The sequence below is a fragment of the Drosophila ananassae genome, chromosome 2R (genome assembly GCF_017639315.1).
Source record: "Drosophila ananassae strain 14024-0371.13 chromosome 2R, ASM1763931v2, whole genome shotgun sequence".
Lineage (NCBI taxonomy): Eukaryota > Metazoa > Arthropoda > Insecta > Diptera > Drosophilidae > Drosophila > Drosophila ananassae.
Window position 1 is genome coordinate 26,135,727 of NC_057928.1, and position 11,860 is coordinate 26,147,586.

General features: G+C 45.2%; 4 protein-coding genes across 8 annotated transcripts; 2 read left to right on the top strand and 2 right to left on the bottom strand.

Annotated features, from left to right (window-relative positions):
* Positions 1–703: 703 nt before the first annotated feature.
* LOC6507471 (CUE domain-containing protein 1) lies at positions 704–2,874 on the top strand. 3 transcript variants are annotated; one of them, XM_001955911.4, is made up of 2 exons: positions 704–1,163; positions 1,228–2,874. In XM_001955911.4, exons 1-2 carry the CDS (start codon positions 1,005–1,007, stop codon positions 1,957–1,959), a joined length of 891 nt encoding a protein of 296 aa, XP_001955947.1. In that variant the 5' UTR covers positions 704–1,004; the 3' UTR covers positions 1,960–2,874. The 3 variants fall into 3 exon arrangements, with proteins under 3 accessions (XP_001955947.1, XP_014765248.1, XP_014765247.1); XM_014909762.3 differs by having other exon boundaries at positions 1,273–2,874; XM_014909761.3 differs by having other exon boundaries at positions 1,276–2,874.
* A 55-nt stretch (positions 2,875–2,929) lies between these two features.
* Positions 2,930–5,249, bottom strand: LOC6507581 (ras-related protein Rap1). Its single transcript, XM_044714845.1, has one exon. The coding sequence runs from the start codon at positions 5,074–5,076 to the stop codon at positions 4,522–4,524; it is 555 nt and encodes a 184-aa protein (XP_044570780.1). The 5' UTR covers positions 5,077–5,249; the 3' UTR covers positions 2,930–4,521.
* LOC6507580 (HBS1-like protein) lies at positions 5,215–8,536 on the bottom strand. Of its 2 annotated transcripts, none has more exons than XM_001955909.4 (2): positions 5,982–8,536; positions 5,215–5,547 (listed from the first exon to the last, which is right to left on the bottom strand). In XM_001955909.4, the coding sequence occupies exon 1, from the start codon at positions 8,335–8,337 to the stop codon at positions 6,340–6,342; it is 1,998 nt and encodes a 665-aa protein (XP_001955945.1). In that variant the 5' UTR covers positions 8,338–8,536; the 3' UTR covers positions 5,215–5,547; positions 5,982–6,339. The 2 variants fall into 2 exon arrangements, with proteins under 2 accessions (XP_001955945.1, XP_044570777.1); XM_044714842.1 differs by having other exon boundaries at positions 5,386–5,749; positions 5,921–8,536.
* Positions 8,537–8,641: 105 nt separating this feature from the next.
* LOC6507472 (transmembrane protein 134) lies at positions 8,642–11,849 on the top strand. 2 transcript variants are annotated; one of them, XM_001955908.4, is made up of 2 exons: positions 8,642–9,110; positions 10,321–11,849. In XM_001955908.4, the coding sequence occupies exons 1-2, from the start codon at positions 8,947–8,949 to the stop codon at positions 10,667–10,669; spliced, it is 513 nt and encodes a 170-aa protein (XP_001955944.1). In that variant the 5' UTR covers positions 8,642–8,946; the 3' UTR covers positions 10,670–11,849. The 2 variants fall into 2 exon arrangements, with proteins under 2 accessions (XP_001955944.1, XP_044570781.1); XM_044714846.1 differs by lacking the exon at positions 8,642–9,110 and adding an exon at positions 10,100–10,221.
* The last annotated feature ends 11 nt before the right edge of the window (positions 11,850–11,860 follow it).

Sequence of the window (11,860 nt, forward strand, 5' to 3'; positions counted from 1 at the left end):
CATAATTTATTAATAGAACCAGATTTAGCCGACGTTCGTCGACCCCTTGTCTGATCCGAGAATATTGGAAGGTAGTCCCCTAATCTGCTTCGCCCACGCTTTGGCCGCTGATTTGTGATTAAATTAATTTTTATGGTTACATCACCCCAAAACCCGGGCGGGGGAGTCGTATTCATCACTTGTCTGACATTGATAAGCAATGCCTTTTTTTGGGAGCCGCGTAGCGCTGATAGGGAATAAAACGGCAATCATATCAGTGCTAATTGACACTTATTAAAACGCGACCGCCGTAATTGACACTCCGTGCCGGAACAAAGGCAGCCAAACACGTGCTGTGCAATTATCAGCAATACAAACCATCACGTGACTGCATGAGCGTCGATAGCCTACAGTTTATGTATAGTTATTCATTCTAAAACGCATGGAGCTCAGGTCCCTCATGATTGTGATTTGAATTGGCGCCCAAGCGTAGCGGTAACTTTCCAACACTTGTTGGGGACATTGGACCAGCGTCCAGGGCTGCCAGAAGACTGAAGACGGTATTTTTCCATATGCGTAAAATCCTTATCAGGATATAAATATATGCTTTATTACAAAGAATTTTGTTAATATTATGTTATAGTGCTTTTGAACGCACAACATTTGGGGAGAAATCAGGATTCTTTAGTTGGGGCTTCGATTCTATCGATAAATTCTTGGGGGGTCCTAATCGCCGTCTGGCAACACTGCAAACTGAATACAATACAGCTGAAAAAAATAAAATGTGAATTAGTTGGCGAAAAAGTAAATATTAAATCCAAATATCCTATTTGCGATATTTAGGTGAAACTATCACGATATAAATTTATCGTTTTTGATATATTGATAAATTATCAAGAACCAACTATATAAATATCAAAGTCCAACGTCCTGAGAGGAAAACAATATACGCTGCCAGAAAAAACAGCATATTTGAGGCCGACTGTCGCTCCTGGCCGTGCTGGGAAGATCCTATTGGGAATACCATGTCGACGCTGCAACTGGAATTTTCGCAGGCCATGGCCGACTTCAAGAAGATGTTCCCCGACATTGATCGGGAGGTGATCGAGGCCATACTCCGTGCCAACCTGGGCGCCGTGGACCAGACCATAGATGCCCTTCTCGCCATGTCGATAGACAACCAGGTAGGTCCAGCACATATGTGCATGGTATACTAACAGCCGCCCACTAACAAACCGCATGCCGCAGAACGAGAAACTGCGCAATGAACTGGATGCTAATGTCTCGCCTCAGCAGAGCCTCATCAACCTGAACGACTCGGACAAAGACCTCCGCCGGACTGTCGACACCACGGATGCTGGCGGGGAGGCGGGAGGACCTAATGGCGCATCGGCGACTGGAGCTCTTTTGACAGCCGCAAGTGCCTCGCCGAACCACCACAATACGGGTGCCTCACCGAAGCAACGTCCCAACAAGCCGACAGGCAGTCAAAGCAACACGCCCAGTAAGCGAAATCGGCGCTGGAATCCGCCCATCCTCGGACCACTGCCCCAGGGCTTTCTGCGCATTACCCCGGCTCCCGGACAGCAGGACTTTGAGCTCCCAGACGAACAATTCGCCCTGATGCTGCAAAACGAGGAGTTCATGAACCAATTGCGCTGGAACCAGGACTTCATGAACGCCTTAGAGAAGGAGCAAAGCGGCAAGGCCAAGGGGGAGGACGACGCACCCTTCCAGGAGCGGCTCAAGAACATGGGCAAGATGTCGCGCAAGAAGTTCCTTCAAATGGCCAGGGTGTTCACCTGGCAGCGCAACAAAAAGGTGACCACAGCCAAGCAGATCGACTCTTTGCCATTGCGAGAGGAGCCCAGCGATGATGAGGACCACCATCACCAGCAACAACAACAGCAGCAGGCTAACCCCAACCAACAGCAGCAGGCCAGCCAGCAGCAGCAGGGCCAGTTGCAGCTGCGAAAGTGAAGCGGATCGGCATTTTGTTATCTAATCTCAACGGCCATAACGTGACCGTCACGTGCGCTAGTAATCTCCTCTAAAAGAACCCGTTCCCAACCGTAATCTCTAGGCAAGAACGAAATCTCCAATCCAAACGAAATGATTGTATTACCCTAGTTTTAAGCTTAAGTGCAATTTTAATTCCGTGCAATATTTTCTTGAAACTTTAATATTTTTATACGGTTCTGTTTGTTTACTTCAATGGTGTTTCGACCTCAGACTCTTTTATGTTTTTCAGATAATGGAGTACTCTTATCTGCATCCAAATTATCTCATTTTATTGGTTTTTTTCCAAAGACACCCCTAATAGATAAGCCTTTTGTTCTCCCCTTTCGTTGTTGCCAAATTAGCGTAGTTACGTTTACCGGTAATTTGAAAACGAATAGAAAGTTTGCTAGAATCACACTCATACTCAAGTTTGACTGATTATCAGAAGCGGTTATTAACAGAAGCATCACACCAGGACTCCATTGACGAGCACTTTGCTTACCCCGAAAACCTAGTCATAAAGCGGAACTCCAGCCACTAATTGTACAGAAACTTACACTAAATTTAAATCTTACGCCCTCTATTTGCGTTTTAAATTTTAAATGCTGCGCCAAGCCTAAGCCGTCTTCAAAAATATGCGTATTAACGTTTACCCGCGAATCTCTTAACACTTTGCATACCATATCAGCTGCAGATCTATTGAAACTCAAAAACAACTCCGACTTTAAGCAAAACCTAAGCAGTTCTTACCGTGAAGTGAATATGCGTGCTATAAACAAGCAAATTATTATATTTATTAAATCGGCTATTTGATTGTAATTGTATGTATAAATATTTGAATATCAACCGTATATAACTATTCCAAGTATCAAATACAGATATTTCAAAACTCAACTCCGCTCTTTTCTTGCAAAATGAGTATCGCCCAAAACCGCTTCCACTTGGCATATGAATTTATATAATTTTTATTTTGTTTTTGCATTTCCTTTTTAATTTTTTATAAACATAATACATTTATTAATAATTAAAAGATACTCGAACTTGCAGACCTGATTCACCGAGGCTTCAGGGCTATCGAGGACCCCTCCTATTTAATGGGGATCCCCTTGTAGGTCCTCGAAGTCGCAGTGAGTGGAGTAACAAGTTCGAAAAAATGGTTTTTCAATTACATTTTTCACACGTTCATTATTACATTATGTTATTGTAACGGGTTTGTTTATTATTTCAAAAATGATTTTTATTTTAATCATATATTTAATATATATATGTGTATATTATGCTTGGGCTTAGACTTTTATCTTTATTTGTATTTTTATTTTTTGTTTTAGTTTTAATGTTGGTTGTTGGCTGTGTTTAGACTTTGATTTAAGGGCATGTCGGTTTCTACTCGTACGTGAAGTTAATGCATTTCGTATTATTAAATAATTATAAGTTTACTTCGTTTTTAGGCTTCTCTTCATTTGGGATTGACACGAGAGTTTAAGTTAAACCATTTCTTATGTATAAATATACTAGAATTTGTGGCTGTTTTATTTTTAGCTGTCCCACTAAAAGGATGCGGAAGTGGCACTCGCCCTCTTCCGTTCTCGCTCTCTGAGAGCATTCCGGAGTGCCATTGTTTGTGTGTTTATGGATGTGGATGTGGGGTGTGGGGTGTGGAGTGTAGTGTAGTGTATGGTTGTGGTGTATGGGATGTGTGGGGCCATGAATTGAAATTTGATGCAATTGATCTGATCGCGTTAAACAATTAGTTGTAAATTTGTTTTAAACTAATTACTAAATGGGCGCTTTACTTCTGGCTGTTTGCAACATTTTGACATCATTTGCATACAATATTTTTATAAAATATGTTCCTCCCTTGCTCACGCTCTCAATTTACTTGGTTTAGTGGAATTCTTTTAGCTTTAGGCGTACAATTTAATTTAGCTTAATTTGATTTTGTTTTGAATGTTTTATACCTTCTTTGTGTTTCAATTGGTAGAAGAGCAACGACATTGTTTACGGTTCTATTAATAGATATATTTCTTGTTGTTGGTTGGGTTCTTGGGGGGTTGGGGCTCTTGTTGTGTGCAGTAGACGTACGTACTGTAGAGTATAACCGAATAGAATCAATAAATACGAATGTTTTAGTTTACGAATGTTTCACTTGTTGCATAATTTAAAAAACGGCTCAAAAACGAACGACAATATGTGTATATATATATGTGTGGTATACGTATATTAAATAATTCCCCATATTCATCAATGGTTCTTCAGCGAAAATAGTACACAATCATAATAGTAGTAAATGGTAATTACAAAAACTCGAAACAGTTCTAAAACATTGTCAGTTTAGGTTTCTTGTACATAGTATATTGGTTATTTCAACTTTTAATAGCATTTGGATCTCAAAAATCGAAACAAGAACGAAAAAAATTTAAAACTTTACTCTTACACTTCAATCCCCTCTCTATTCCTCTCTACTCCTAGTTTCCTTCAATCCTGTCGATTCTTTTTTGTTTTTTTTTTTTGTATTTTTTTTATGGTTGGGTTTTGGAAGTCTTATAGCAGAACACATAGGGACTTTTTCGGTTTCTTTTGTTTCTTCTCGGGCGACTTCTTGTTGATCTGCCTGACCAGGTCGTAGAAGATGTCGTTCACATTCACTTTGGCTTTGGCTGAGGTCTCCATAAAGGCGCAGTTGAACTGGGTGGCCAGGCTCTTGCCCAGCTCCTTTCCAACCACCCGCTCCTCCTCCAGGTCGCACTTGTTGCCCACGAGCACCATGGGCACATCATCCGTGTCCTTGACGCGCAGTATCTGCTCGCGCAGGTCCTGCAGATCGTTGAACGTGGATTGCGCCGTGATCGAGTAGACCAGCACGAATCCCTGGCCATTCTTCATGTACAGGTCCCTCATCGCGGTGAACTGCTCCGTGCCCGCGGTGTCGAGGATCTCCAGCATGCACTGCTGCCCGTCCACCTCCACCTGCTTCCGGTAGCTGTCCTCGATGGTCGGGTCGTACTTCTCCACGAAAATGCACTGCACGAACTGGACTGTCAGCGCGGATTTGCCCACGCCGCCGCTTCCCAGAACCACGATTTTGTACTCACGCATGGCTCACTGTTGCTGCTGCTGCTGTTATTCTGTTATTTGAAAGACCCGAAAAGCAGGTAGGCGTAGGTTTTGACTCTCAGGTGGGTTCCAGTTACAAATTCCTCGTATGGTTGCACAAATGTTTTCGCTCTCCGCTCCCCTCCTACTTGCTCCTTGCTCATAAAATCACTAGTTTAGGCGTTGTTCGGCGATTGCTTTTCGGTTGCAGTTTGTGGTTCTTTTAGAACGTTTTTTTAATTTGTTTTTTCTTAAACATATATATATTTAAAGTAAGTTTGTTGCTCTTGTTGTTGTTGATAACCTTTGTGCCGTGTGTGTGTGGTGTGTGTGTGTGTGTGTGTGTGTGCTGTGTTGCGTGTTTGTGTGTAGGTGTGAGAGCGTGAGACTCTCCCTCGCTCTTTCGAGGTGCGTGCGTTCAATTGTTGCTTTCGGCGATAAATGAAATCTCTCTTCGATTGCACCGAGGGCTCACTGTGGATGTAAGAAGAAAGTAGGTTCACTGTATAGTTTGTACACTGTAATTTGGGTCTTATAGTTCTTTTTTTGGCTTGCGCTTTTGGTATGCTGGTATGCACTCCCTCTTTTTGTTCTTTTCTTTTTCTCGCTCTATCAGCCCCTCTTATGATTCATTTATAGAGTTGCCAGGCGGCCGTGGGAAACGCGCTGCACTTGCCTGCAATTTGCAATGCGTTTCGCTTATTTCTTAAATGAAAATATAGCAATGTTTATGTGGGCCGCCAAGTGTGTATAACATCGATGTGAAGCCGAACGCTTAGCCTCGCAATCGCAATGCACACCCGCATGAATCTGCGGGCAACTCTAGGCGAATCGGAGCGCGTTTTACCTTTGTTTTCCGTTTCCACTCGCTGCGATATCCGTTGCGCGCTGTTTTTTGTGGCCCTCACCTGTCGCCGCTCGCGATTCGCTGTACTTTTGATTGATAACGGCGATAATTCCGTGATTCCGGGGCAAATAGACAATTTTTTTCGCCCACAGCCGAATAGACAACTTTTTTGCTTGCTGCAAAATACCATAAAACGGCCACACCAAATTCCAAAGAGGAGCGGAAAAAATACCAAAATTTCGATAGCACGAGTGTGACCATCACAAGATCCCTAAAAAGCTAACAGGCGCCAGACGTGGATAATTCAAATTCGAGTTCAGGAATTCTTTGATTTTATCAATTCATATAACTATATTTAGCAAAACAACAGAGTGAAAGACTAACTAAAATTTCGTACAAAACTTCAGCGGGTTGGCACCTTAACGGATCTTGGTAACCATTCCAGCGGCGATGGTAACGCCGGCCACACGCAGCATGATTCGTCCCAATTCCTTAAAGTCAGCATAGCGCTCGATGCAGATTGGCCGGGTCGTTTCCAGTTCTACCAACGCGCATGAGTTGTTTCCCAGAACGCGCGGCTTCTTCTTCACCACCTCGCCCGTGCTCTTGTGAATCAAAGCGGCCAGTTTGCACACCACAGCAGGTTCTATCAGGGACTGGTGGTGCAGAAGCACGGGGAATCCCATCGTGATCGGCACCTTGACATTAAAAACGATGATGCGGGCTTGGAAGCGAAGAGTCACAGGGATAGGTGTTTGTGGATCACAGATGATACAGCCTACGGTGACGTTGTTGATGTCCACTCCGGCGAGAGTCACAGAAACCTGATCGCCCGCAAACACACTCGTATGGGGAAACTCGTCCATAGTGATGGATTTTACTTGAGCCTGCTCCCGGCTGGCTCCCACCAAAACTCTATCGTTCAGGCAAAGTACTCCAGTTTCCACCCTTCCAGAAATGCAGAATCCTGATCCGGTGCCCTTGTAGATATCGGAGACGGACATGCGCAGTGGTCTATCAATGGCACGCTCGGGGATCTTGAAATTGTCAATAACATCCAGTAGGTGTGGGCCATTGTACCAGCTGGTCAGGGCAGATTCCTGAGCCTTCTTGGTAAGATTCTCTCCAGTGAGTCCTGAGCATGGAGTAAAAGTCACGTCCGATTCTTTAAAGCCAGCTTGCTTGAGGAAAGATTTCAGCTTGGCGACGATCTCCGTGAAGCGCTCTTGCGACCAGCCCACGGTGTCCAGTTTGTTGATCACTACGCCCAGCTGGTTGACGCCCAACGATCGCACCAAAATAGCATGTTCTCTCGTCTGCCCACCGAGCTCGAAGCCCGATTCAAATTCACCTCGCGTGGCGTCTACGACGAGGAGAGCCACATCCGCCTGCGTTGCGCCGGAGATCATGTTCGGTATAAAGTCCTTGTGTCCAGGCGCGTCCAATAGGGTCACAATCTTAGAAGTTGTTTCGATTCGGGACTGGCCCACGTCCATCGTGATTCCTCGAGCCCTCTCCTCGCCCGTCTCGTCCAGAACCCAGGCGTACATGAAGCTCTGCTTGCCCAGCTTCTTGGACTCCTGCTCGTGTTTGTGCATCACGCGCTGGGAAACATTGCCAGTGTCGAAGAGGAGATGGCCCATCAGCGTGCTCTTTCCAGCATCCACGTGGCCGATGACGATCATGTGTATGTGGCTTTTCTGGTCGGACCGCTCCTTCTCGTAAAGCTGGCGGGCGTTTCGTTGGGCTTGCTCCTTGGAGACCTTGAAAAGACTGGCAGGAGTTCGGGAAATGTCGTCTCCGTCCACCGGAGTATTCCTTCCAGACACCACAGGCGAAGAGGGCACTTTCGGAGAGGCAATTTCAAAGCCCCGCCTAGGCTCCTTCAGATTGATTTTCGGTGGTGGCGTGGGGGCCGATTTGCTGGAAGATTTGGCCGCACTTACAGGTAGCACGGGAGTGGATGGTGTCTTTTTAGTCGGCTTCTTCTTGGTTTCTTCATTGAGAATCTCATCTAGGATCTTCTGCATGTCGTAGTCAAACTTCATGGACGTCTCCACTATCCGGCGCTCGGATACAGCATCCCCCACTACGCTGCGCACCTCATCCACGCAGGAACTCAGCTTGGCCTGCTCGATCTCGTCCAGCTGCGGCATCTGGAAGCTTTCAGAGTCGCGCCGCGCCTTTTCAAAAGAAGCGTCCTCGTCCTCCTCGTCGGGGTCCTCCTCCTCGATGTTCTTGTTCTTGCTCAGGAACGCCGAGATGCTTTGTTGGCCACGGGCTCGATCGTAGAGCCACTGCTGGGCATCCGTGGGGGAAATGCAGTGCTCATCCTCCACCGAGTGGCCGTAGACGTCGTCGTAGCCATCGTACTCGTCGTTGTAGTCCATCGTGCGCACTATCCGGTGGCGCGACATCGTGACAGAATTTGTATTTGCAATTTACGGAAAATAAAGTCAGAATCTCATCGAGGAAAATAATACAAGAGCGTGCTAGTGTGCCCGTTGCCTCTCTATCTCTTTATGACTTTTGGTATTAACGCAGGGGCGTAGTACAGAATATTTAAGGGGAGTTGAAACAATAATTAACGTCGCCCAACTCGAGTGTAGACTTTTAATATGAATATGCCAATATGACAAGGAAATTTAAACACCCTTGCTATAGGAAAAACAATCTATCCGATTTTAAACAATTCGTCTTACGGCAAGTATATTTTGCATCCACCCTCTGGCCACACTACTTCGTGCTGCTTCTTCCTGCCCTGCTGAATTAGTCTTTTGTGTCGCGTTACATAGAACGAGAAAAACCCCATTTTCAACGGTTTAAGGGCTGTGGAGCAGCGAAAAACGGTGAAAAATCAACCCGGGCTCGGAGTGTGCAACCAGAATGGCGGGGCAGCATTAGACCCAGTCGCTTTTCACTCGATTTTCGGGCCAGTGCGAGCCAACGTTGGCAACCCAAATATCGTCGTTAATAATAAACAACACCACAGCAGCAGCCGTTGAGCCAGCGTAAACAGCGGAAATATGTACAACAACGGGGCCAGGGGCTTCTCCATACACGACGCCTTCGAGGAGGAGACGGACGAGGCGATACGTGTGTATGGATCCACTGTGATATCCACGCCCATGCGGGGCGGAAAGCAAGGTCGCTCCACCGAAGACGTCTCCATTCGCATCCAGGACCCAAAGTGAGTGGGGGCCCAAACGGGTCTTGGCCCGCAGTCTTGTCTCCAATTCGCTTCGATTGGACCTGATCTGCGTGCGTGGGCTGCCATTATTGGCACCATTTTCTTGTGCTTTGTGCTGCGCGCTTTCTGAATCACTTCAGTCCGCCAAACAAGGAAGCTTAAGTGTTCCCGTTCTCGTTATTGTTGTTCTCATGTTTATATTAATCCGTCTGGCCAGCTGTTCCGACTTGCGTTTCAGTCGCTGGGGAATGATATTGTATCGGCCAGAGGAAGGAGTAGTTTATATTTATTTTTATATCTAAGCCCAGAAATTGTTCAATACCTAATTTAATTTCTAAGCGTGTAGGGATTTGGACTTGCCCAAGTTACCGCAACGTTCCCGTTCCTTCTAAGCCAGTACGCATATTTCCTTGTTCCCGCCGGAAGCAGTTGGGCGAAGCCCCTGAATAAGTTAGTCGAGCTCGCCGCCACTGGCGCGTGCGTGCTGCTTGCTGGCTTTGCTGTCCACTCCCGCCCGGGTCCAAGCCAATCCATTCATTTCTTCGGCTCCTCCATTAGCCATGCATGGCGTGTCGCAACAGCAACAACGCCGAAATAGCTCGTGTAATTATGGGATTATAAATGCAGACGTCCAGCCTAATTTGGCATTCAATTGTAAAAATCATTGCGCATAAATTTCGTCATAAGGGCTTCCTCGCCATTTCTCGTCGACTGCCCGGGGGAGGAGGAGGCGGCCAGAGCGGCCTTCGCCTGCGGTCAGCTGGAACCAGTTAGCAAGCCCGCAACCGACTCATCGGTAACTGCACTTGTCGGGCTTCTCACCTTTGCGCCGCTGACGGACGCAATAATGACTGCGTTTTGCTTTTGGCGGCAACCCAGGCCTACGATAACCCCAGCTCTCTTGATAAGAGGCCCAAAGTCTACACCGGACTGGGTTCAAAAACCGAATTTTTCGACGCAAAATAGAAGCGGCTAAAGGGGCCTGCATTGCTTTGCTTGAATATATTATCCGTAGAATAAAGCAAGACTAACTTTGTGTCATAAGCTTCATCGGGCCGAGATCGACCCACTTTACCCCGCTCTGTTATTATAGAGCATTTATGGTCCAAAGGTCAGGGTTATATGGCGGCATGGGTAAATGGGTTTATTATAGTGCTCCACTTGATAAACATTTATCTAACTCTGACTTTTTATTCATTGGTTCTTGAAGGGGCTACAAGTACGCCGAGGACACAACGTCCCGGGACAGCGACTCGCTCATCCAGGAGTACGGCAACCTGCCCACGGAGGAGACCAACACATACTGCTGGCGGCATCCAAAGGTGCGCGAGAACTGGCGCACAGTCCTGGCCGCCTTCACGCTCCTCGTCATCGGCACCGGCCTGTTCGTGATGGGCACCTTCGCCATCGCCGATCCGCAGAACACGTCGCAGGGAGTGGTGTTCTTTGTGGCCGGACTCATCTGCTTCATTCCGGGGGCCTACCACGTTGTCTACATCTGGCTGGCGGCCAAGGGATACCGAGGGTTCGACTTCTATCACCTGCCACTCTTTACATAAGCGCGCAGATGGGGAGAGTTTTCTGGTTGATCCAAGAGACGAGTAGCGAAAACTAACGAGGAAGGAGGGAGTTCTACCCCCCTATCTATAATATACATCCATGTGTTTGTTTATATTTGTATAAACAATTTATTTTCTATAAATTAATCGTAAATAACCCGAACGCCGGTTTTTGTGTAACGTACGTTTTTGTGTTAGGCGGCAAAAATTTCGTTTAGACAAAGCCGCTCTTTGAAACCCGGATCGAAATATAGCAATATATTTATATATATGATTATATATTTTACAACATTTTCTATTATATACTCAGTAAAGTGTTTTGTATACCCTACCTAGAAACAAAGAGAACTAAAATGTTTAATACGTACGCTCGAAATTGATTTAAACAAAGAGAAAAAAAAACGAAAGACTTTGTATATGATGCTAAAATGTTAAAGAATCGCTAGAGTTATACGTACACTATATATATAAATTGTAATTGTAATTTATTGAAATTTAATAGCACCAGAAGCGCCATCGCGCGTTCCAAATGTCTTACGATTTTCAAAAACAAAACACAAAAAAACAAAAACACTCGAAAGATTAACAAAACCGTACACCCACGAATCTATGTATATGATTAGTGAGCGTCTGTCCATGGATGCGCCTTAAAGATCTAGACCTAGACTTTAGTCAACTTCGAATTATGATTATGATTTATGAACCTAATCGATTGTAACGAGACAATTCTCAAGCGAATCATGATAAATAATACCAAGCTACTAGTGATGTAAGACGAAGCGCCGATATTGCAATATGTTCTTTTTATAGCTATAGTGATGACGCGCCTCCTGTCCACTGACTTTACCCCTGACCTAACCCCCAACCCAACCACACCGTCCTAATGAAATGAAATCACATCTCGACCAGTCATCCGCACTGATATACACCTCATCTGCCGTTTAGTTCTTAATGTTGTATAATTTCTTGGTAAGCGCTGCTGAAAATGGTTGTATTAAATAAAACACAGAAATGCTAAAAATTTACCCAAAAAACCTGAATCTGAATAAGATTAACGGCCAATACAGGACCTATTTTTCCAAAATTATCCAATCCTTAGTGTGTAGTTGTAACCTGACTTTTGTACGTATTTTCCCTATTGAATGTTGGTTTTTATTCGAATTAAACATATTATTTTTGACACATTTTCGT